The sequence below is a fragment of the Orcinus orca genome, chromosome 11 (assembly GCF_937001465.1).
Source record: "Orcinus orca chromosome 11, mOrcOrc1.1, whole genome shotgun sequence".
Taxonomy (NCBI): domain Eukaryota; kingdom Metazoa; phylum Chordata; class Mammalia; order Artiodactyla; family Delphinidae; genus Orcinus; species Orcinus orca.
This window is the reverse complement of record NC_064569.1, coordinates 49852436-49874542: the sequence shown is the minus strand read 5'-3', so window position 1 is coordinate 49874542 and position 22107 is coordinate 49852436. Positions and strand designations below refer to the sequence as shown.

Here is a 22107-nt window from a genome sequence, read left to right as displayed (position 1 = left end):
CTCAACCACTGCGCCACCAGGGAAGTCCTCACCTGGGGTGATTATTAAAAACATTCCAGAATCCCTGAGGTCCTGGGCTCTGGGGTTTTTTTTTCAGCCTCCCTCCCAGGTGATTCTTGTATATCCTTAAACATTGACCTTGGGCAGCCCCAGTTATTCTTACCATGGCTAGGACGAGCGACAGCTTGCAGAAATGATTGATTAGCAGGCACTGGGCACACCGGGCTCCTTAGCAGGCTTGTGACTCCAGCCTCCTGCTTATCCTCCTGCCGGTGCTTGGGAACCTCTTTGTCTACCTGCGTGGACCAAAGACTGTGTTCAGGAGGGGGCTGTGGATGAGACCTGAAGGGGGGGATAAGGAGTGATGAAGCCCTTAGGTGCGAACAGTTGGTCAGAGTTGAATTGAGCCTTTCTTTTACTTTATTGGCACTTGTGCCCGTAACCTGGATAGATAGTTCAGGCCTCAGGCACAGTATAGATACGTGGGCTAGGTCAGCAGACCATGCTCCCGGGGTATCTAACTTGCTGGTTTCTCATTCCTGTTCATCCTGAGTAAATGGTACTCCCTCCCCAAATTTGCCTAGTCCTTCTGGGTGGCCTTGGATCCCTTCGTGAGAAACTGGGCATCTAAGTGTGAAGATTTAAGGTCTCTCAATCTATAATCAACAGAACGGCTTGAGAGCCAGACCTCAGGTTAAACCTAATTCTGCAGTGACCTTGAACATCCACCATATTGTCAAGGGAAGAAGCAGTCCGAGAAGGTGGTATGTTTAAACTTGCATGCGACTGACTTCTGTAAAAACCTGGAGAGGGGTAGACCCTAAAAATTTTTATGATATACTCTGAGGATGAGATAGTAATTAAGCATTCTTCTTGCATATCATGCCATTTTATGGTATCTACACAGATCCACAGCTCTTCAAGAAGGGGCAGAGGACCGTGGTTAAGAGCACAATGCACTTTGCTGCAGACCTGGAAATGAGCTTAACCTCTGTTGTTTCCTAGCAGTGTGACCTCCATTTTCTTTACTTGTGTAATGGGGTTCATGTTAATACCTGTCTTAAAAGGTTGTTCTAAAAATCATCTAAGTTTAAAAAATATAAGCGCTTAGAACAGTGCCTAGAGCGAAGCAAGTGCACAATAAACGTTGGGTATATTAGAATTCCGTAAGTGTTAGGGGTGATGTGATGGCGGAAGCTTTCACAGTTGCTGCCTTTGCAGTCCATCATCTAAAGCAGTAGGGCCACCCTGATGCAGGAGCTGAGAGCGCTATGTTCCCCCCACTGGTAATGTTGGCAGCCCTCACCCCAGGCCCGTGCTTCTTACCCTGAGGCTCGAGTAATGTGGGTGTTAGGTGAGGATTCCGGAAGAGTGTAGTCATCCGCAGGATAAGCATCTAATTCAACTGAAGATTTGGGGGTGGGGGAGGATATTTTTGAGCTTTGAAATAAATGTCGTGTGTGTATGCTTATGCAAAATTCTCATCGCTTTTTAAGAAAGAACAGAAGACTTGAAAAAGCATTGGTGTTTACTCTGAGATACTTGAGCTCGGCCTGTTCAAGGGCGCTTGAATGGAAATATTGAAAGGCTGTAGCATACGTTAGCGTCCCAGTGTGTAAGTGCTTCTTCCAGGGGATAACAGTAGGACTTGGTGCTCTGGGCTACAAATATCTACATGACCAGAGAGAGAAGCTTTGTGAGGCAGGGCTCCAAGACCAGCATGGAGGAACTGGCCTCTGCAGTAAAACCCTCTTTGTAGCAAACAGTTTGCTAATTTCTCCCCACCATTCATGGATATGGGGTCAATTTTGGTTATTTCCTGATTTGTATCTATTGACTTGGTCTCATACGACATAAAGGCCGATATCCATGAAATTCATGTTTGTTTCAGAATGAATGGTCCCTGAGGAGGCAGAAATCATTCCATATTTGTGTGCTCATAAAACAAGGATCTCTGCTTCATACCTGTGGGAGATCTAAATGTTATTGATTAGAATATGAAGCTCTTCTAGCCAAGTGCTAATGCACACCAAGTGGACGCTGAATCAGAGATCATTTCCAAATCTGAAGTTTCCCTAAAAGTCATCCAGAATGTTTTGTCCTGAAATATTATTTGTTCTGTTTTGCATGTGTACCTGATGGATTCTATTTTCAGTAGACTGATTCAAAGCATTTTTTTCCATGTGAATCCTTTTCCACTGCTCACCTTGGGCCCATGAGTCAAGAAATGACCCTTACTTTATTTAACTCCATATACCCAGCACCTGTGTGAGTGCCTGGAAGCTAGTAGGTGCTCAGTAAATATTCACGAATGAATCCGGTAGAACCTGTTGCTCTCATCTCCGGTCAAAGCCTGATCTCCTCATGTGGAGCTACCAGGAGCAGCTATCCAAATTCCTTTCTACACATTTCCAACTGTGAGTGGGGACCCATTGGGCGGTTGTGAAATCAGTTTGGTGTCTGGAGATGTGCATTTTAAATTAAGTTGCACAGGGAGAAAAGAAAATATCAAAGTGGATACCACATGGTAAACATAAATATTGTTTTCTGAGGTGTGTGTGGGTGTACACTGGGTTAACGAGATCGATACGTGTCTTTGAAAGTCATAGAGTGTGAAACCTCTGCTCTAAGCCAGTGGGTGCTCCCGGGGAACATGGACCAGTGACGTGAACGCAAGCCCTATTGTGTCTTGCCGCCACCAGAGGCCTGGCGGTAGGAAGAGGAGTGTTTAGGCCACAAGAGAGGCATGGTTACCACTCGCAGAACGCCAGGCGGGCTCTGGTCCAGGCATACTGACGGGAGGAAGGGGAGAGGTAGGCATTTTCCCAGGGCTTGTGGGTCGGCCCTACTAATGGGTGCCGGCGGGGGGGGGGGGGGTGTTTCCTCAAGGGCAACTGCAATGTCAGGAACAGAAGGAACAGAGCTTGCCCCCCATTATGAAAAGTTTTCCTGCAGAGAGGGCCGGAAGGTTTCCCCTTTCATTGGTTTCTCTTATTCACAGCCAGCCATACACAAGCTGGGCTGCACGGCACCTGCCAGCTCTCTTGAATTACATCACCAAATATTAATCACACTCTTAAATTCAAGCATGCTGTTTGTGCCTGAATCCAGACTGTTGCACTAGATTGGCACCAGCGCATCAACGTGTAGATAGCTTAGGGCCTGCAGGCTTCAGCTAATTTAAATGACAGTCCAAGGACCAAAAGGAGAAGATAAAGTGGCATTTGTTGGTGGAGGCTTGGCCTCACAGGGGGACTTTCCCAGGAATCAAGTAATTAAGATACCCATTGACAACGACTCCTGGCACATAAATCCAGGGACCCAGTGCATCAAAATATGACCCCATCCCTCAAAACTCAGATCTACAAATAAGGAAAGCCTGCTTGTATATACAGTGGTGAGCCTGTGTCAGAGAGGGTGCTGCCCAGAAGCATTAGAGAGGATATTCCTAACCCCCGGCCTGCCTGCTGGGTAGGGGATGTTTCTTAGCCTCTTGCTACTCACCCTGGGGCCCTGAGCACGGCCTCTCAGCCTTACTCCCCGGCTCTGACTTAATGACCTCATTAAGTTTGGTTCACATTCACCCTCCCTGCCAGTTGGGGGACATTTTTCCAGCATATTAAGATTTCATCCAAAGACAAATTTAAGAAATTTGGGGGGAATTCCTTAGCTGTGAATCTTTGAAACCAGGAAACAGGGCCTCTTAAAAGAAGGCATTAAAAAAATAAGAGACCCGACAAAGTACCAAAATCTTGTGTTGCCTTAAAGAAAACGCAAGCATGGGTATTCATGCAGGGAGGAGGGGGTGTGGGCCACCCACTGCAGGGCCATCTCCAGGAGCAGGAAGCAGCCTCTACTTTCTGAGCTCTGTGGTTAGGCTTTGGGCTCGACTCCTTTGCAAATACAGAGGGCTGGCAGGAAAAAGGAAGAATGAGGTGATTGCCAATCCCCCGTTGCTTTTTCCAGGAAGGTCTGGGGGAGGATGGGTGTGGAGAGAGCTGAGTTGGTGGGAGAGCCGCTGTGGATTCCGTGAATTGCTTAATTGAGGTCATGCCAAGCTCTTAAAAGCCACGGGTAGCATTTGGGCTCCAGGCATGTGTCTGTTCCTGACCATCCAGGCCTCGGTGATGTTTCATCCCAGCCTCCTGGGATTCAAGCTTCTGTTGAGATTTGGTTGTTGGAAGCCCGAGATGGGGACCAGAGCCTGAGACGCTCTGTCTACCATCCTCCATCCAAACCTGCTCAGCCCCTCTGAGATGTGCCTCTGTCTGCCTAGGACTTAGTTTCTGTCTGGGCAAATGAAACTTCCTGGGGCTTAGCCTCCCTCCTAGAAGGGCGCTGAGCTTCTAGCTGAGGGGGGAAGATTCTCCATTTGTGACTATTTCAGACCAACCCAAAAACACCCCCTTTAGATTATTAGCTCAGAGATACCCTTCTGAGTCTCTGAGTCTTCACTTTCCAGTGGAACCGTAGACCTTTCCGGATGAAAGTTGCACAGGTGCTCTCCTTCATACTTTGGTATCACTAGCAGCAGTAGAAAAAGTATGAATTGGGGTGTCTCGGGGCCTCAGCAGGAAGCAGTTTTCCTGGGGGAATGTGCTGTCCTCCTGCCTGTGGGGACCGGTTATCTGTGCTCTACCTCCCCAGTGATGAGGGACGCTCCTAAGACTATAATAGCCACCACTTAGAGTTAAATAGCACCTTATCCTTCTTCGCAAAGGACCTTCCCAGACATATTCGCATTTAATCCTTGGAAACTTCTGTGAAGAAAGGCAGCTGAAGAAGCAAATGCAGTGAGGTTGCGGGACTTTGCCAAGTTCACACAGCTAGTCCACGTGAGGGCTCAGCTGTAACTTAAGAACCTCTGACTCTACGCCCACCGTGGACTCTGCCAGGCGGGGAGAATCCAGGAAGAAAGACTCCCAGGGGAGGAGAGCCGTCCAAGGCCGTGTCAAGAGGTCAGCGAGTGGAAGAATGTGACTCACTGGTGTGTGTCACTGGAGCCGCAGGAGTGGATGGTCAAGATGAGGCAGCCCCTGAAGGAATAGGGTCCATCACAGCCCTCAGAACGGGTCACATTCTTCTTAAATGACTTTGAAGTCCCACTAAGGAAATTAAGACTTAGGGAAGCAAGTGCTGTTTCCATCCCTCTTTCTAGTTAAAAGTCAGGACTTAGGAGAGAAGGGAGAGCATGGGAAGTGATCTGTGTGGATGGTGCCAAAGCATGAACGTTGGGTCCCTGGCCTGTGGGTTACGAAGTCAGAGTGGGGGCTGTGGCTGGGAATGGAGGAATCCAGCAAAGATGAGAAAGAACTTTCTGAAGTGGGGACTTGCCTTCCCAGGTAGACTTTCGCCTGAGTTAATATGGAAGAAGAACATTATCTAGGTAACACCGTAAACCCTGGAGAACCACTGCACCAAAAGCTACCATTCTGGAGGTGATGCCTAGGAATTACCACGAGAAAGCGATAAGCAAGAAGATCATAAACACCATTTTATGACTATCTACAAATTCGTATTGGCGATAAAAGGGAACCTAAACTTTTAATATAATGGAGTAGACAAAAATCCAAGGTATCGCTGATGGAACTCAACTCCAAATTTCAGCCCCAGAAAAGCTTGCTGTTAAGGAAGAATGAGCGGGGAAGCGTGTGCTAAAGAGGAGGTGGCAGCCTTTATTCATGTATTCATCCATTTAGCGTCCACTTTACATCCACAATGTGCCCGCACGGTTGTCGATATGAGGATAGAACAATGAATAAAACAAAGTCTCTGGCTGCATGGAGCTAATGTTTTAGAGGGGGAGGCAGAATGAGTAAATTAATAAATACGGTAGTTTCTGACTGTGCTGTGTAAGTACCATGAAGAGATGAGACAAGAGCAGAGAGCATCATACTTTTAGATGAGCGGCTGGAGAAGGCACTCTGAGGGATGCCCAGGAGCTGGCTCTGTGAGGGTCTGGAGGAAGAATGGCCCAGGAAGAGGGAAGGACGAGCCCCCGTGGCACATTTAAGAAACAGGAAGAAAGCTAGTGTCCCGAGCATGTGGCAGGGTATAAAAGATGTCAGAGCAGTGTCAAAGATCAGACCATGGAGGGCCTCATCGCTGGGTTATATTTTAAGATGATAGAAAGCCGCTGGAGGATTTTAAGCCGAGGAGTGATGACTGTGGATGAAAAGAGAAATGGCTGTGGAAGATTTGCTTGCAGGTGTCTCGGCCAGTCTGAAAATACAAGCAAAGGTTTTTCTGATAAAAATTCCAAAATGGATACAGAGATGAGACGTGTTCATCCAGGAGGAGTCGTATAATTGCTACTCACCAGAAGGGTGAAAAGACATCACTGTGGCTGCCGGGGGATCTCTTGAGTTCAAACATTCAGTGAATGTGTCTAAAACATATACTCCAAGGAGCAGCACACAGCGAGGCAAGACCAGAGCAGGAAAGGGATGTGCGTGTGAGCGGGCATGGGCTGAGACTTAGAAAGCAGTCGCTGAAAACAAGACTTTTTGCTTTTGTTTTGTGAATACATAAAGAACAAGAAAATACGACAGGGCAGAATAAATCCACTGCCTGGAGTAAGTAGTATTCGCTGATTTGCTCCCTTCATCGAACATCTGTTGGGCACTCATTATGCACTGAGCAGTCTTTGAGGTACCAGGGATGCCACGGGTAGCAAAACAAAAATCTCCGTCCTCAGAGAACTTAAGTGGGGGGCAGGGCACACAGGGGAGCAGTCGAGAAGATAAACGAAATAGGTAAAATACTTAAAATGTTAGGTGGCAGGAGATGCCTGAAGAAAAAGAAAACAAAGAAGGGGAATAGGAAGTTTGGGGGTGGGGAGTGATTTTTTAAAGAAGGTCATTTCATTACTTGGCTTTTATTTCAAGTGTGATGGGAAAGCCATTGGAGGGTTTGAGTAGGGTAATGACGTTATCTGACATTTTAAAATAATTACTCTGGTTGCTCTGAGAATAGAGGTAAAGGACAAAACTGAACGGTTTTCAGCACCTTCACTGCCATCACTGTAGCCGTGGCACCATCCTCTCTTGCCTAGATTATTGTAGGGGGGCCCGATGAGGCAATTGCAGTGCTGTAGGCCGAAGGAGATGGTGTGACATGAGTAAACAAAATACTCAACTCTTGTTGTGTTTCCTTCTTACTAGAGGATCAAGAAGGTGAGGCATTTTAAGCTGTTAGCAAGAAAAATATTGTAAACATTTGCCAAGTGGAGGCTGGATCCAGAAACAAGAGTAGCAGAAGGTAGTTAGAAGGGCGGGACCGAGTGGGTGCGGGGGGACCTGGCCTGAGAGCCACAGCAGAGGAGTGAGAGGGGAGGTGACTTAGAGTGCAGATCTCAGAGGATGCAGCCCATATGACCAGGTGCTGATGGGGAGCAGTGAGGAAGGTCATCAGGAAGTAGGTAGGAGTTATAAGGTCAAGATTCCAGAAGCACCATCACAGCCTGTAAAGTTGCTGAGAATAACGTGCAGGGGAAAGAATGGGAAAGCAATCTGTAAACCTAAACTGAAGTCCTCAGGGAAGGTGGGAGAATGCCCTGAAAGGGGAGGGAGGGGTGTGGGAGCAGATGGGGTGAGGCAGAAGGAGAGCTGCAGTCTGGAAGGGCCAGGCTGATGGGGGAGCAATCAGTGCCTCTCTCTTGCCTTAGGACTGAGAGCAGTTTGAAGGTTCAGCATCTCCTGGAGGTGGTGTAATCTGCAGAACCACTTGGATTCACTGGTAAGTCAAGCTCCATTAGCAGTCTCCAGCGTTTTGATAGGGTGTCTAGGCTGGTTGATCATGGCAATAGTGTACACGGATGTATTTCGACTTTGTAAGAAAGTTGATGGTTTCTTCTCTTAGTCTTTGGACAAGATGGAGAAATACTGTGTGGACAGCAGTTCAGTTGCTTCATAGATGGCCTGAGAGCTATACCCAAAGAGTCTAAAATTCATGAGGACAGGGTCTCTCTGGATCAGTGTTTTCAGGCTTTCTTAGTCCTAAATCACCCCCTGCCCCACCACCCAGTAATTTAAACATGGATATCTCATTGTCTGCCCTCTACTGTTGAGTCTGTCTTCTATGTTTCCACCAGACAAGAACACGATTTTTCAAATTGCACTTACTTTCATCCACTTGCCTTCACAAAATGTTGATATACCCTTTGTCTGGTTAGGTTGACCTGGAGGAAGGTCTCTAATGGCTTGGTTCTGCTTAGCATTGTTGGTTTTCTCCTTCAATGACCCGGATGAAGATGGCAGAGCTGGTTATCAAATTTAACGTGACATAGCGTAGAAGGAGAGCTGAGTTTTTTGGATGAAAGGATATGGATTCCGATGTCCCTTGGTGGGTTGGAACGATGGACTGAAACTAGCAAGATAATAAGGGCAATGGAGTTTTCCACTCAAAGCAAAATATTCATTGCGTAAGTGTAAACTAGAGGAAGACGATGAGTCAAGAAACCTTCTCAGGTCTTTTTTCTTGTGGACTGACTGGGCTTTTGTTTGGTTGGGTTTTTTGTTTGTTTTCCCTCGTCGTTTCATTATATGACCCTAAACCACGCAGAGACGTGTACCTGCACATACCGCCAATATAAGCTGCAGTAATGTAAAAAAGAGCAAGGTCTAAATCAAAGAAGTAATCATTTCATTCTTTTGTGGACCACATCTTAAGTGTTTTCAGTTCTGAGTGCCATTCTTTGAGGACTGTGACAAGCTAGAAGGCTCCGAGAGGGCCCCTCGCACGGTATTTGGTGCTCAGTTAATAAATACTGGTTGAACGGATGGTTAGGGATGGTGCCTCAGGTCCTGTGAAGGACAGTTCATGAGAGTAGGAAAGAGGAAACTTCGAGATAGCTCTCTTCAAATATTTGCAGAGCTCTGAAGTAGAAGAAAGACTAGATTTCTTTCATGTTTTCCCAGAAGACAGACCAACACACCAATGGGTAGACCGGGTCCATTTAAAAAAGAATTTCCCGGGGCTGTTCTCCAGTGGCACTGCAAAGTTAGTCCTGTAAAGTTCCTCAGACAGAGACTGTCTACAGCAGCCCATTCGATGACAGAGGCCAGGGCCAGTGTGAGGGGTGTTGAAGGAGGGATTCCTGCATTTGGGGTACAGCCAACTTAGTGACCTTCTGGTCTCTTCCAGAGCTGAGCTTCTCCTTCCAGTGGGTCCAGATCAATGGTGCCTTGTCTTTTCAGCTTTGCAGAACCAACGCTGCAAGGGAAACTATTACACTTACTTTTAAAAATGTTTAATGGAAACTTCTGAGGATACCGCCTGGAGTTAGGGAAAGCCCTTTAATTTATTTAGCCCTTTTTAAGCCTTGCATTATTTTTTTTTTCTCATCTCATCCTTGTGTCAGTTGGCCTCATAAATATTCATAAAGGAATTGACCCCAAATGAGAGTCTAAATATCTTTCCTAAGCCTTTCAGTTTTGCTTTCTTGTAACAAGTAATTATTTGAATATGATCTCTGGTCAGTTATATTATTGTAAACTAGTGAGTAATCTATTCGGGGAGGTTTTTTTTCGGGGGGGGGGGTGTTGTTGTTTTTTGGCCACACTGTGAGGTTCGCAGGATCTTCGTTCCCCAACCAGGGATTAAACCCGGGCCCCCGGCAGTGAAAGCGCTGAGTCCTAACCACTGGACTGCCAGGGAATTCCCTGTTTTGGGAGTTTTTTAAAAAACTTAATCAGGATTTCGGAAACCATGGGATCTGATGTGAAGGAATAGACTTTATCTATTCATCTTAAGCCCTAAGTACGTCTATGTCTTAGAGCTCTCAAGCTTCCGACCTCTCTTATTCTCTCACCTCCCCCAGCGGAGAGGAGTGGAAACCAAGGACACTTGGGAAGCATACAGATTCAAGCCCACAGCCTAGACATGGACTGTGGATGTAATATGAACAGCAGAAACTGAGGTGGCCCTTAAGCTGCAGGACAGGTTGAGGGAGGCCTGCAGTCTGTGGGAGAGGACTCCCTCGGACTCCTTGGCCACAGGTAAAATGACCTGGGAAGCGGTGGCTTCCGCGGCTTCCCTGTGTTCTTCCCTGTAGGCTGTGTTGGGGAACAGCTGCTGGTTTTGTCCCCTCATGGTCACCTTTTGCTCTTTTGCCTCACACAGAAAATTCCCCTTCCTTTTCTGCCAAAAGTTCCCCATCATTGCCTGCTTTTTACCCACTGAGAGGTGGGCAATAATGGTCTCATTTGAGACTCTTCAACTAGAAGGAGAAACCTGCAGAGCTAAACCCTGACATCACATTTCTTTGGTGTGTTTTCTGGGACAGTCTGAGTTTAGCTTAAGGGCCGCTAACACGGGATACGGTCTTGGGAGAGTAATGTAACCTCGGTCTCCTTATCTGTCAGATAGGACACTGCAGGGTCTTTGAGAGATTTTAGACATGGTACGCAAATAACCAGCCCAGTGTCTGGGCTTGTACAAGGTGTTCAGTAAGTTATAGCTGCAGTCACTATTATTAGCTATCATTGATTTACACCGTCTTTAATCACGTTACCAGTTTTAACTCTTGAGTATTTTACTCTTTGTTATTTAAGACTTTAACCGTGGCGGGAAGTCCACTCACCGTCCCGTGATGAGCTGTGCTTCAGACTCTGAAAGCCTGCGGAGGGGAGGGTGCTCTGCTTTCTCTCTTTATTTGTAGTTATTCACCCTGGTCATCTGTTGGGGAGGGGAGGGGAGGGGGCTCGTATTTGATTGAAAACCAACAATGGCAGAAACGGAATAAGCCTTTCTTTTCCAGAGCTGTCTTTTCTATTTTCAACTTTTTTGTTGTTCTCGAAGATGAAGAAACAGGGGCTAAAATGTAACATTAGCACTTGTGGCGGTCTTGTTCCTGTGGGTGACAACTCCAAGATGAGTGTTTGCCTTTCAGAGCTGTGGTGACACAGACTTCACTCTCCTGAAATTCTCTGCCCTGAGAGAACTCGATTACCTGGGCTTATGGTAGAGTCAGAGGACAGTGTCTTGCCGCCTTTTCAAGCTTGGCAAGAGTGTTCGTAGCCTGTCTCCACTGAGCTCTAAGAATTTCCAGTCCTCGACTCTAGACCTGCCACCTTCTGCCTCACGAGTGATTCCAGACTCTGTGCCTGGATCTCCAGGCCCCAGCCCCTCCCTGGGGACCGTCCCCACTGCATATCCTCCTCTCTGTCTGAACCTGTCTTCTTACTCTCCACACCTCCTCCCTTCGCTCCCCAAGCCCTGCTTGTGCCCACTGCACAGCCTTTCTCAAGCCATTACCCCCTTTCCCTTGAGCCATGTAGTCTGTCATCTTTAGGGTCAAGGTGACAGGGGGCTTATTGCTCAACTGATTTTGAATGTTAGCTAATGATTTTGGTCTCTAGTAGTGGTTCGCAACCGTGGCCGCACACTGGAATCACTTGGGAAGCTTTTAAAAAATTCCTGGTACCTGGGTCCCATCCCCAGAAGTTCAGATTTAATTGCTCTGGGATGTGACCTGAGCATCAGGATTTTTCAAGCCTCCCCAGGTGATTCCATATGCAGCCAAGATGGAGAACCACTGGTCTACAAACTCGTTCAATCCCCAAGCTGAGTGTATTCTAATAATAGCTCTGTTTGGTCCCCAAGTGACTTGGATACCACAGTGTCTTAAATAGTTCATGGGAGTATAGAAACATCAAAGTAGCTATTTCCACCTTGTGTTAGTTTGGTAGATTTGGGGGAAGGAAATAGTACGGTTCCTTTGTCGAAAATTCAATCCATGGCGTACCGCTGGGCCCACTTGACGGCAGCAGCGGCAGCAACTAGCTTTTATCAAGCTCTCAGCGTGTGCCAGGCACTGGGCTAAATGCTTCCTAAGCTCGCCACATTCACCAGCCCATTTTTATCCGCACAGCAAGCCCAGGAGTTTTTGGCCTCTCTACTTAACGAGGAGCCTGAGGTCCAGAGAGGCTTCTCCGCTCTCCCAGGGCTATACAGAAAGCAGTGCTAAACTCAAGCGCAGACACGTCCAGTGCCAAAACTTCACGTTCCTCTACCCTCTGGGAAGGAACTTAACCAAATAGCTTCCTGGACAATAAGGATGTGCCTGCTTTAGTTTTGGGGTTGAGCCCTTTTTCAGTCGGGTTGCATTCTTTTGTATGTCAAGCTCCTTCATAAATTGGATGTCGGGTTCACTCCCAAGCTGCCTAGATATATCCAGGACCAGGGGGCACGTCACAAATTAATTGTTTTCATGCACTCAGGAGATATTAGTTGAGAAAAGCATCTTGCTTCTAGCCTCTAACCTAGCAGAACCTACCCCATCTGTTACTTGATCTTCCTACCACTTTTCTGAGGAATTGAATAGGCAATGTTCTGCCCATTGTGCAGAAAGGGGGACTGGTGTGCCACGTATTAGCTTTCTACTAAATACTAGCGATAGCTACCACTTCTTGAGTACTTACTAAGTGCCGGGCTCTGTGCTAAGCTCTTCACATCCTGTGTGGTTATCCTCATTTACAGGTGAGGAAACGTAGACCCCAAAAGGTGGAGCTCCTTGCCCAGGGTTATACAGCTGGTAACTGGGTACCACGTTTGCTTGTTGGTTTTTTAACTTCCTTGTGAGCAAAATCGCAAGACGTGGCCTTCGTTTGCTCTCTCACCATAGCCTGGCCAGCCTCTGCCGTGTGTGTCGTGGCATCTGGACAGCCGTGTCTGGAATAAACCATTGAAGCGTAAAGTGGATTTTCTTTCTGTGTGTCGAATGGCCGTTTAATAGCTCTCGTGAAACAGAGGATTTTCTGCCAACCTTGAATATCAGGCTGAGGTCAAACAGGCTCTAAATATTCCTTCTCCAGCCATTCCAGTACGAGGCTGCTTTGGCATAAACAACCCCCGAAGGTGAGAACTGGCTCTTGGAGCAGCACCGCCCCCCCCGCCCCCCATCCACCGCTAGTGCTGCTGCTTCTCACAGCTCCAGATTAATGACAAGAATCCTGCCACCGCTGCTGGAGAGCTTCGTTATTGCACGGACACTAAATGCTTAAGACGGGAACCGATCACCCTTGCTCGCTAATTGTGAATATGCCAGCTCATTTTCTCTCTCTTCAAGCCTGTAAAGACTTGGTATTTTCTGGTTTGTTAAAATATGTACACACACACACACACATCTGTAGGGAGAATGACTGTTTATACAGAAAGAGATCAGCAGTGTGGTGACCGGATGGAATCTCAGGGAAAATAACGTACCTGGCGGCCTGTGTCAGGGCAGCAGGTCACTAACTGAGTGCAAAGCTTTTTTTTTTAATGTTGTTTATCCCCCTACAGGGCATACAAAACCATTGAGGATGATGACTTGAAGTTTCCCCTTATATATGGAGAAGGCAAGAAGGTAGGCACGTGCCCTCCCCGGACTGAGAGAACAAGGCTCTGTCTCCACGGAGCCCGTGGTGATCTGTGTGTTCCACTCAGCAGCTCATGATTTTATAGCCTTGACAGCTTGAAAGGATATCACCTCCATCATCCTTCAGGCCTCCTGTCTTGAGGGTCCAAGGAGTGGCAGGGTTGGGGGACGGGGGTGGTGAGCATGAGGGACTAAAGTTAATTTTGTGAAAATGCCATCCCCCTTCTCAATCCATTTGAATAACTTTTCACAGTGTTTAAACACGACCACTTTCACATACATCATCTCCTTGTGTATCTGACAACAAGCCACGAGGCAGGCAGAGCTGGCTGCCTTCTATCCATTTGGTAGATGAGGCAGCTGGGACTCCGAGGTTAAAACTGCTCAGGAAGTCACGCAGCTGGCGAGGGGTGGTACCAGATGTGGAGCCGTGGCCTTCCCCTTCCTTCTAGTGCCCTCACATCCCACCACGGAAGCTCAGGCTTTGCAAGGTGGCTTCTCCACTTGCCCCATGGAAAGGGGATCCAAAGTTTCACCCTGACTAAACTATAGGATCACGTGGACCAGATGCCAGGCGGAGATAGCAAAGGCCATCCGTCACCAGCTCCCAGGGCCTCAGTCAGAATCAAACATTGTTGAGCTTAAGGAAGGCTGTTGATCTTAAAGTGGTCTCTGAGCAGAGACTGGAGAGGGTCGCGGTCCTGGAGCAGAGATGAGGAAGCTTTGAAGCCATTTCCCAGGAAGAACAAACACCTTCTGAATCATTACATTCTTCCTCCAAACACGAATACATTTCAACTAGGCGCTGGGAGTTCCAATTAGAAGTGAAAAATGTGGTCACATTGAAAAGAAGCTTCAACTGAAATTTTTTTCAGCATTTGATAGCTTTTATCAGGATGAAGTGACTCATAAGAAAACCGAAGGAGGCCTTGCCTTCATGGGCAGAACTTGAGTGTATGTGTGGGCGTGTGCGTGCGTGCGTGCGTGTGTGTGTGTGAAAGAGAACACACAGGATTAGGTTTTGGGCTCAGTGTAGCCCAGCAGTGATTTCGCTGGAAGGAGACATTTCATGGAGGGAAATGAAACACAGCTAGTTGATCAATAAATGCATCATTTTTCAAACTAATCTTGCCCCATCCCTGGTTGAGAATCATGACAGGGTAGAGCTCTACTCCTGGTAGGGTTTCGTGTATCTTTCTGTAGAGTGGGCGGCGTCAGTGCACATCGCTCAGCCCAGTGATCTACGCCTGCAGCTGCAGTTCTTTGTGGTGCTGAAATTCTCAGTATTACCCTGCTGCTACCCAGTGACTCCCAGTAAGCTCAGGACCACATCCTGTTGCCTTTGTATCCTTAGTACCTGTCCAGCCTGGTACTTGACACATGGCAGGCCATCAGTAAATGCATGAGTATTTAATAAGCTATTCAGTTATGTTCAGTATACTCTCTTTGGTACCACAGGAAAATGGATAAATGTGTTCTTCAGAGATAACCAGCAAAAAGATTGAAAAGAGCAAGGGTTTTCCCAGTTTAGCAAACAGTTCAATTCACCAGGACATCATGTTCCTCCAGCATTTCAGTTAATTGGGGCTTGACAGTTCTGTGATATGTAGCTGACAAGTTCAGTCATTGTACCTGTTGACCTATTTAAAAGCCACTGTGGCGTCAGTCTGCTCCAGGCATGCCCTGTACCAAAGTAGCCTGCCTCCTCTGTCCCAGGAGTCCGTGATCTCTGCGGAAAGCTTTACAACACAGCAGTTCTGTCTTGATCCTTTACGGGGGGTTTCTCCTTCCTCTCTGCACACGGCCTCCCCAGAAGTTTCAGAATACTTTCACTGCTGTTACTTTTCATTTAATTTCTGCCAATGCTTTGAAGGACTTGTGTGGGACATGTAAACAAATTCAGTAACTAGCAGAAATATCAGATTTCTTTGGACTAAAACGTCCAACCAGAGAAGGTGCCACAGCAGGAAGGAGAGCAGAAGGGCTACAAGGGACTCAGAATGTCCACATTTGGAGCTGAACGCGTCTCAGCTAGAAGGGAGCTGAGCCAGGCCCCCGGCAGAGCAGTGCCAGACCAGAGGTCCCCAGGTCCACATTCCTGTGTCTGCATTTCACCCCCTTTGATTCTTGCCTTTGAAATATGTGTTACGGTTTCATTTCCACTTGACTGTAAACCTGCCCACCTTCTGATGTGAAACCAGCTCCAAAATCCACAGCTTTTTGGGGAAAGTAGGATGAAGATATGGTAAAGTGTTAGATTCATGCCTTAGCATTTATAAGTTATTCTTATTACCCACGCATTAGAGCGAGGATTCAAGTTCAGGTCTTTGAACCATGACACTACACCAGGTACAGTGTTGCTGTTCCGAGTGTTAGAGCAATGGGCTTCGGTCCACCCAGAATGAGTTTCACTCCATCCCTCTGTGTTTACCTGTCTTGATGCTGGATATCCTTCTGCACAAAAATGTAGTGCCCCCTGCTCCAGGGAAACTTCTTAGTAGAATTTCTACCTCCTCTGAACTCATATAACCCATTTTTCATGTGTCTTTCAGCACTCAGCCATATTCCATATGTTGTTAATTAGACATGTACCTCTTAGCCTCCCTTACCAAGTTCCTTTGTAGGAGAGACCAGGCCTTAGATATTTGTCCCCCACAGCATGGTGCCTGCACATAGTAGGTGCTCAATAAATGTTTGAGTAAATCAAATCTGTGGCCTCCCAGGAGATCATTAGGCTGACAGTGTAGGCATTAGTTTAATGGTATTGCTTCCTTAAAGCATTTGGACAACCATGTAGAGAAAGCTACAGATGGTGTGGTCTCAGCTATAAGGTGTCTGTGTATTTACAGCAAAGTGACATCATGTTCCTTTCCACCCAGATGGAATTTGTGAAGACGTTAGCAGGACAGGTTATAGAGTTGCTAATGGTTCATTTTCTCCAGCCATAAAGTGTAATATATGAGCTCTGGGTGGGCAGGATCTGCCTCTGACGGTTTTACATCTTTTATCACAGAACCAGAGACGTAGCAGGTGTTCAGTAAACACGTGAAGGATGGATGTATAGCAGATGGGTGGGTGGATGGCTGGATGGGGGGATGGGCAGATGGTTGGATTTGGTTTGAATTGATTTCAGTAGCTGTAGACATCACAGATGTATTGTATTTAGTTTATTGGACACCCTTCCCTCCAGTCTCTGCAAAAGAAATCTGAAATGAGACAGCAGCAGTCCATTAAAATTAAGACAATTGCTAGAAAAGCCACTCCTCAAGTATGCAAGTGACCTTGGTGGGCCCTTCCTTGGAAACAAGTACCCACAGAAGTTAGCAGCCAGGGGCATGGAGAGGGGCAGGAAGAACCGGAGAACGACTGCTTCTCTCTTAGCCCGTGGCAGCCATACTGTGGTGAGAATACTTTCTCTGTGTGTGTGTGTTTCTGATGACCCTCTGCTTATACTCCTAGGCCCGAGTAATGGCGACTATTGGAGTGACCAGGGGACTTGGGGACCATGACCTGAAGGTGCATGACTCCAACATCTACATAAAACCATTCCTGTCTTCAGCTCCAGAGGTACCGCATGAGGTTTTTGTTTCTCTTTGGTACAAGAACATGTTTTCTACATTATTCTTCCCATGACTCACACCCCAGATCCAGACAGTAGCCAACTTGTGTCACATGTACTTCTGCAGTGTCTCTCATGTCTGTTTCTTTTCCCCACTCCATTCTCACTTGGACTGTGCTGGTTCTTCCCTCATGGCCTCCCACCCAGATGGCTGCACAGCCCCTAGTGGCATTCCTTGCCTTCTCAATCCAGCCCACATATTGCCATCAGGCCAATTTTCCTAAACAACTACTCTGACACCTGTTTGTTCAGAAACCTTCAACAACACCCCAAGGCTCAGAGACTAAAGCACAGACTTCTTCACTTGGCATTCAAGGCTTGTTATAATTTGGTCTAACTTAAAAAAAAAAAATCTGATCTTTGTTCCCCTACACCAGCCAGAATGAACTTGCTTTTTTTTTTTTTTTTTTGCGGTACGTGGGCCTCTCACTGCTGTGGCCTCTCCCGTTGCAGAGCACAGGCTCCGGACGCGCAGGCTCAGCGGCCACGGCCCACAGGCCCAGCCGCTCTGCGGCATGTGAGATCTTCCCAGACCGGGGCACGAACCCGCGTCCCCTGCATCAGCAGGCGGACTCTCAACCACTGCGCCACCAGGGAAGCCCCCCTCTTAGATTTTTAATTGCCTAGAAAGCTGATGTCATTCAGTTGATGTCTAGAGAAGTTAACTGAAAAACAAGTTGTCATATATTTGGTTTAAAAAATCATTTTTCTTATAATACAGGAAACAATGTCAAGTTCTATTTCAAGGTATATCATTTACAAAAGATATTACTTCTAAGTGATAGAACACTCTAAGTAATAGTAGTTTAGGGATATATTTTCTCACATATCACGGAGGCTGGAATTTGGTGACTGTTCATGTTGGTGCAGCACCTCCAATGTGCCAGGGGTAACACCTCTGAATCTTTTTTTCCTTCGTAGTTGCAAGATGGTGACAGAAGCCCCAAGCATAACATTTTCATGCAAGGCAGGAAGGAGGGGACAGCCTATCTGTCCCAGTAGACATTCACTTGCATCTCATTGGCCAAAACTGTGTCACATGACCGCCCCTAGCTGGAAAGGAGGTTGGGAGAGTGAGAGAAATGTTTGCAATTTGTACAGTAGAGGAGAGCCAGGGAGGGGTGAGTCAGGAACCAGCGGTATTTGCATACCGTGTAATTAACTGTTGAAACTGTGCCTCACACTGGAAATCCCTGAATGTTTAGACATAGCTCCATCTGCATGTTCTTCCCAAGGGTGGGTGCTGTGTTTGTAGCGAAGGCTCTCTTTGTTGGAGGAAACAGAAACCCACTCACGCTGACTCAAAAAAAGGAGGTGTTTATTTTAATAATGTCGGAAGAGATATGTATGGGGTCCACAAGAAGAACCCTTGAAGAGCCAGGCTTTATGGGAGCGAAGGTGGCTCTGGAATCCAGGCAGCCCTGAGACCAGCCATGCTCCATATGTCTCTGCCACCAGACAGCCAGGTTCTGACTCCCCCAATTGCACGTTCCCAGAGAGGAATCTCATTGGCTCAACTCACCTTTTCTCCGAGGTCACAAGTGACTTCCCAGCCTGTAGACTGTCCACTCCAGAGCCAGCGATGGGTACCATCGGCCACCCAGGCCTACCCCTTTGGCAGGGCTGTGAGCAGGGCTAGTTCCTTTAGAGTCCTTTATTGCTGAGGCTGACATCTAAAATAGATCTAGCCACAGGAGGTTAAGAGGTTAAGAGGGAAATCTCTAGTAAATAGCAGGCGTGGAAGATACGCACATTTCCTGAAATCACCCAGGATGTCAAGTGAGGTCAGCTTGGTGGAAATAATAATTACCATCTGCAGATGTCTCTCTTTTCGCCTTCATAGCAATTCTGCGTGGTAAGAACCCTTATGATATAAAATGTCCAAGGGTCCCTGGAAGTTGGTGGATCCCTGCTCCCTCTATTCTGGCCAACAGAAGGATCCCTGAATTACTGCTGAAACTCCTCCTGGCCAGAGAAAACCAATAACTATTGGGTTGGCCAAAAAGTCCATTCAGATTTTTCCGTAACATCGTATGGAAAACCCGAACAAACTTTTTGGCCAAGCCAATACTAGACTCATGGATGGCTATATTTTCCCCCTTGGGAGGGAGGCATTTATCAGGCATATTAAATGGTACTGTCACCTTTCCAAAAAACACAGGTAAAGTGTGACTATATGGGGGGTGAGGGCTTCTCAGGAAACAATAACCATTTTGCTCCTTAAAGGAGAGTGAAAACCTTCTCCCCCTCCCCACCCCCATACACACACACACACACACACACACACACACACACACACACACACACATTTTCTATATAAAGTGAGAAGTTCGGTTTGGTTTTCAGAAGAATGGTCTCTATGCAGTTGGGTTATAGATCTTCCAATCACTGTGCTCCTGTGGATCCCAAGAAGAGACTGTAGGTTTAAAACTTGGGCCGGTATGGGAGAGTCCCCAAGGACTGATGAAAAATCCCAGTTGGTTGATCAGAAACTTCATGTCACCTGTCTGGAAGTCTGGGCCGGACGATATACTTTTTTTTTTTTTTTTTTTTTTTTATGTGCAGCATCTCATGTAATCCTCACAACAATTCTGTGAGGTGTGTATGGTTTTTATACCCATTTTACAGACCAGGAAATTGAGATCCAAGGAAGTACATTAACCCCCCCATGGCTGTACAGTTATTAACTAACAAGATGATCCTTGTACTCAGGTTTGTCCAATTCGATCAGGCTCTGTAGGAGAGGGAAGCTGAGTTCTAGGAAATCTTCTCGGATAGTGTTGAAGGGACCCACTGAGAACTGTTTCAAGGGGCTCTGAAGAGAGTACCTCTGTCTTGGGACCTTAGTGGCCAGAGTTCCTCAGAGAAATATGGCCGGCCTCAGACTGCAGTTGTGGAAAATGATGGTGTGGTAGAAAAAGTAATTGGGAAAGACAGGACTGGCCTTCTGTGTGTGCCACCCTAGGCCAGACAGAGTTGTGCAAAATGAGGTTGTGCACCTATAATTTAGCTTAATGGGTATGTAGTGTAAATCTCAAGATTCTTTTGCACGAGATTAAAATCGTTGTACATTTTAAACGTTTCCAGATGGGGAGGCCTTAGCCAGAGCCAGGAAAGGGGGAGGAAGGTCCGAGGGAAGAGAGGGGAGCAGCTTGAATCAGCTCCGATGCAGGAGTGCAGAAGAAAAGATGGGTACAGGGGAACCCCACATCCCTGGTCTCGGGGCAGAAACTCCTTTTCCCTGCGTGGCAGTGATAAAGTCAGACCCTGGAGAAACGGCTAGGGGGCTTCTGTTGGGAGCCCACCAAGCCGGGTACATTTAGTTAAACCATCTAATAAGGAATGACTGGCTCCCTTGCTGCCTTTATTCCCCCACCTGCACCCCAAGCCTACCCTGGCTTTCTAACCATGACTTCCTAAGAACATTCCCCTGCTACGCTTCATCTTTGCCAAGCATGGGTCTTTATTTCACATTTGGGTTCTAAATTTCAAACTCAGCTCAGGCTGGTAGTTTTAACAGTCGCAAGGAAGTGGGGTATGTGTGTGTGTGGGGGGGGGTGGAATGTGATTTAGTTCTAAGAAAAAAGGCTCAAACATCTTCTTGGAAATCAGCATTGTTCCCATTCATCATTGTAGCTCCTAATTTGACTTGATGAGTTAAATAAAAATAAATCAAAACCATGTGGATCAAATTTACGTAAAAAATGCACAGGGGTTTAAAAATTAGAGAAGCGTTTCTAGCCAAACACATTTTTGGTTTCGCTGAGCACAAGGCACTGGAAAAATCTCGAGTTTGCCAAACCCAAAGAGCGGCCGCCAGGTTTGCTGAGCCTCCCACGTATCTCCCCAGGTCGAAGGTAGGGAATCTCTGGCCGAGAACTGAATTCCACAGGAGGCCCCCATCAACCCAGCACGGGTCTGTCTGCCGAGCGTAGGAAGCGTTTTGACCCTCCCCTGGTCCACAGCATCATGCCCCCGTGTAACTGGAGCCTGTCCTCCATAAGGGAAACACCCCCATCGGGTCTCCCATCCTCTCGCTCAACCTTTGTGTATCACCCTAGAGTTCAAGTGGAGAAGGAGAGGATTTGTGAATTCAGAGTCACTCTGCACCTTCTTGTCCAGCAGTTCTCCACCCCGTCCAGCACACACCTCATGACCTATTCCTCAGACAGCGCGGCCCAGGCCTGCAGCCTAAACCTACAGATGTTCTCTACTCCGCACCCATTTCTGGCCTGTGACAGGCCCTCCCTAGAGCTAGGATTCCTCTTAATGTCTTTCTCGCTTTCTGGCCTCTACTCCAAGACTGTGCTTGACTTTAGGCCCCTTTCGGGCTCTTGGAAGAATGAGGTCTTTTTCTGTCTGGGGGCCGGTTTGCAAAGCCAACCCCATCAACTCAGCAGTCCCCCACCTCCCGCCCCCGCCACACTGAACCACAAGGGAGCCTGATTTTCTCTTGGCTTCATTTTTCCTCTCCTTAGTGTTCAGGATTCCTGTCAGCTGTTTTCTGTGACTCCAGCTCACTCATTTAGGTCATTCTTGGTTCTCTTCATCTAGATTTCATTTTTTTCTTTCATCTGAAACAGGCTTCTCTAAAAGAAGGAAGACCTTAGGCTCCAGTATCTGAACTCCCTCCCTAGCACCGGCATTACCTGTGACCTCTACAAGTTCTTTCAGCCTGCTTTCCCCTTGCTGCAGGTGGGGTGGAAATGCCTAGATTGACAAGGTGCTGGGAAAAACAAATGAGAACATCTCTGGAATTGCATGGCACAGGGTCTGGTACATGGTCAGAGATGGTCAGTAAACATTAGTCTTCCTTATGCACTGGCTTCTGGAAGCCTTTGCACTTACAGGGGACTCCCAGTATTCACTTTCAGGTGAAGAGAAGAATGACTGTTTTGTTTGAGACTCCCCTGTTGTCTCCCATGAAAACATGAACAATATTTAAGATCTCACGTTGACTCCTGGACATTTACGGTCTTCTGATTCTCAGTAGCTTTTCATGCCCCAAGCCAAAATCCTGTTTTGGGAACGAGCATGTTTGATTGTATTGTGTACTTTCTGCAGTCTGGCCAATTCATAAAAAAACAATATGGGTGCACAGTGATACGGGGAGATGGCTGGGCTACAT

The 22107-nt window shown here is 47.1% G+C and overlaps 1 protein-coding gene across 4 annotated transcripts in view; it reads left to right on the top strand.

The window, feature by feature from the left end:
* Positions 1 to 22107, top strand: part of PPM1H (protein phosphatase, Mg2+/Mn2+ dependent 1H) — a 264482-nt gene that overhangs the window by 205763 nt on the left and 36612 nt on the right. For 2 of the 4 annotated variants that reach the window (XM_049693972.1, XM_004276584.3), the window contains exons 7-8: positions 13285 to 13348; positions 16820 to 16927. In XM_049693972.1, coding sequence (XP_049549929.1) covers positions 13285 to 13348; positions 16820 to 16927 — 172 coding nt within the window. The remainder of the gene's footprint in view (positions 1 to 13284; positions 13349 to 16819; positions 16928 to 22107) is intronic. The other 2 variants (XM_049693973.1, XM_049693974.1) reach the window with 1 other exon arrangement.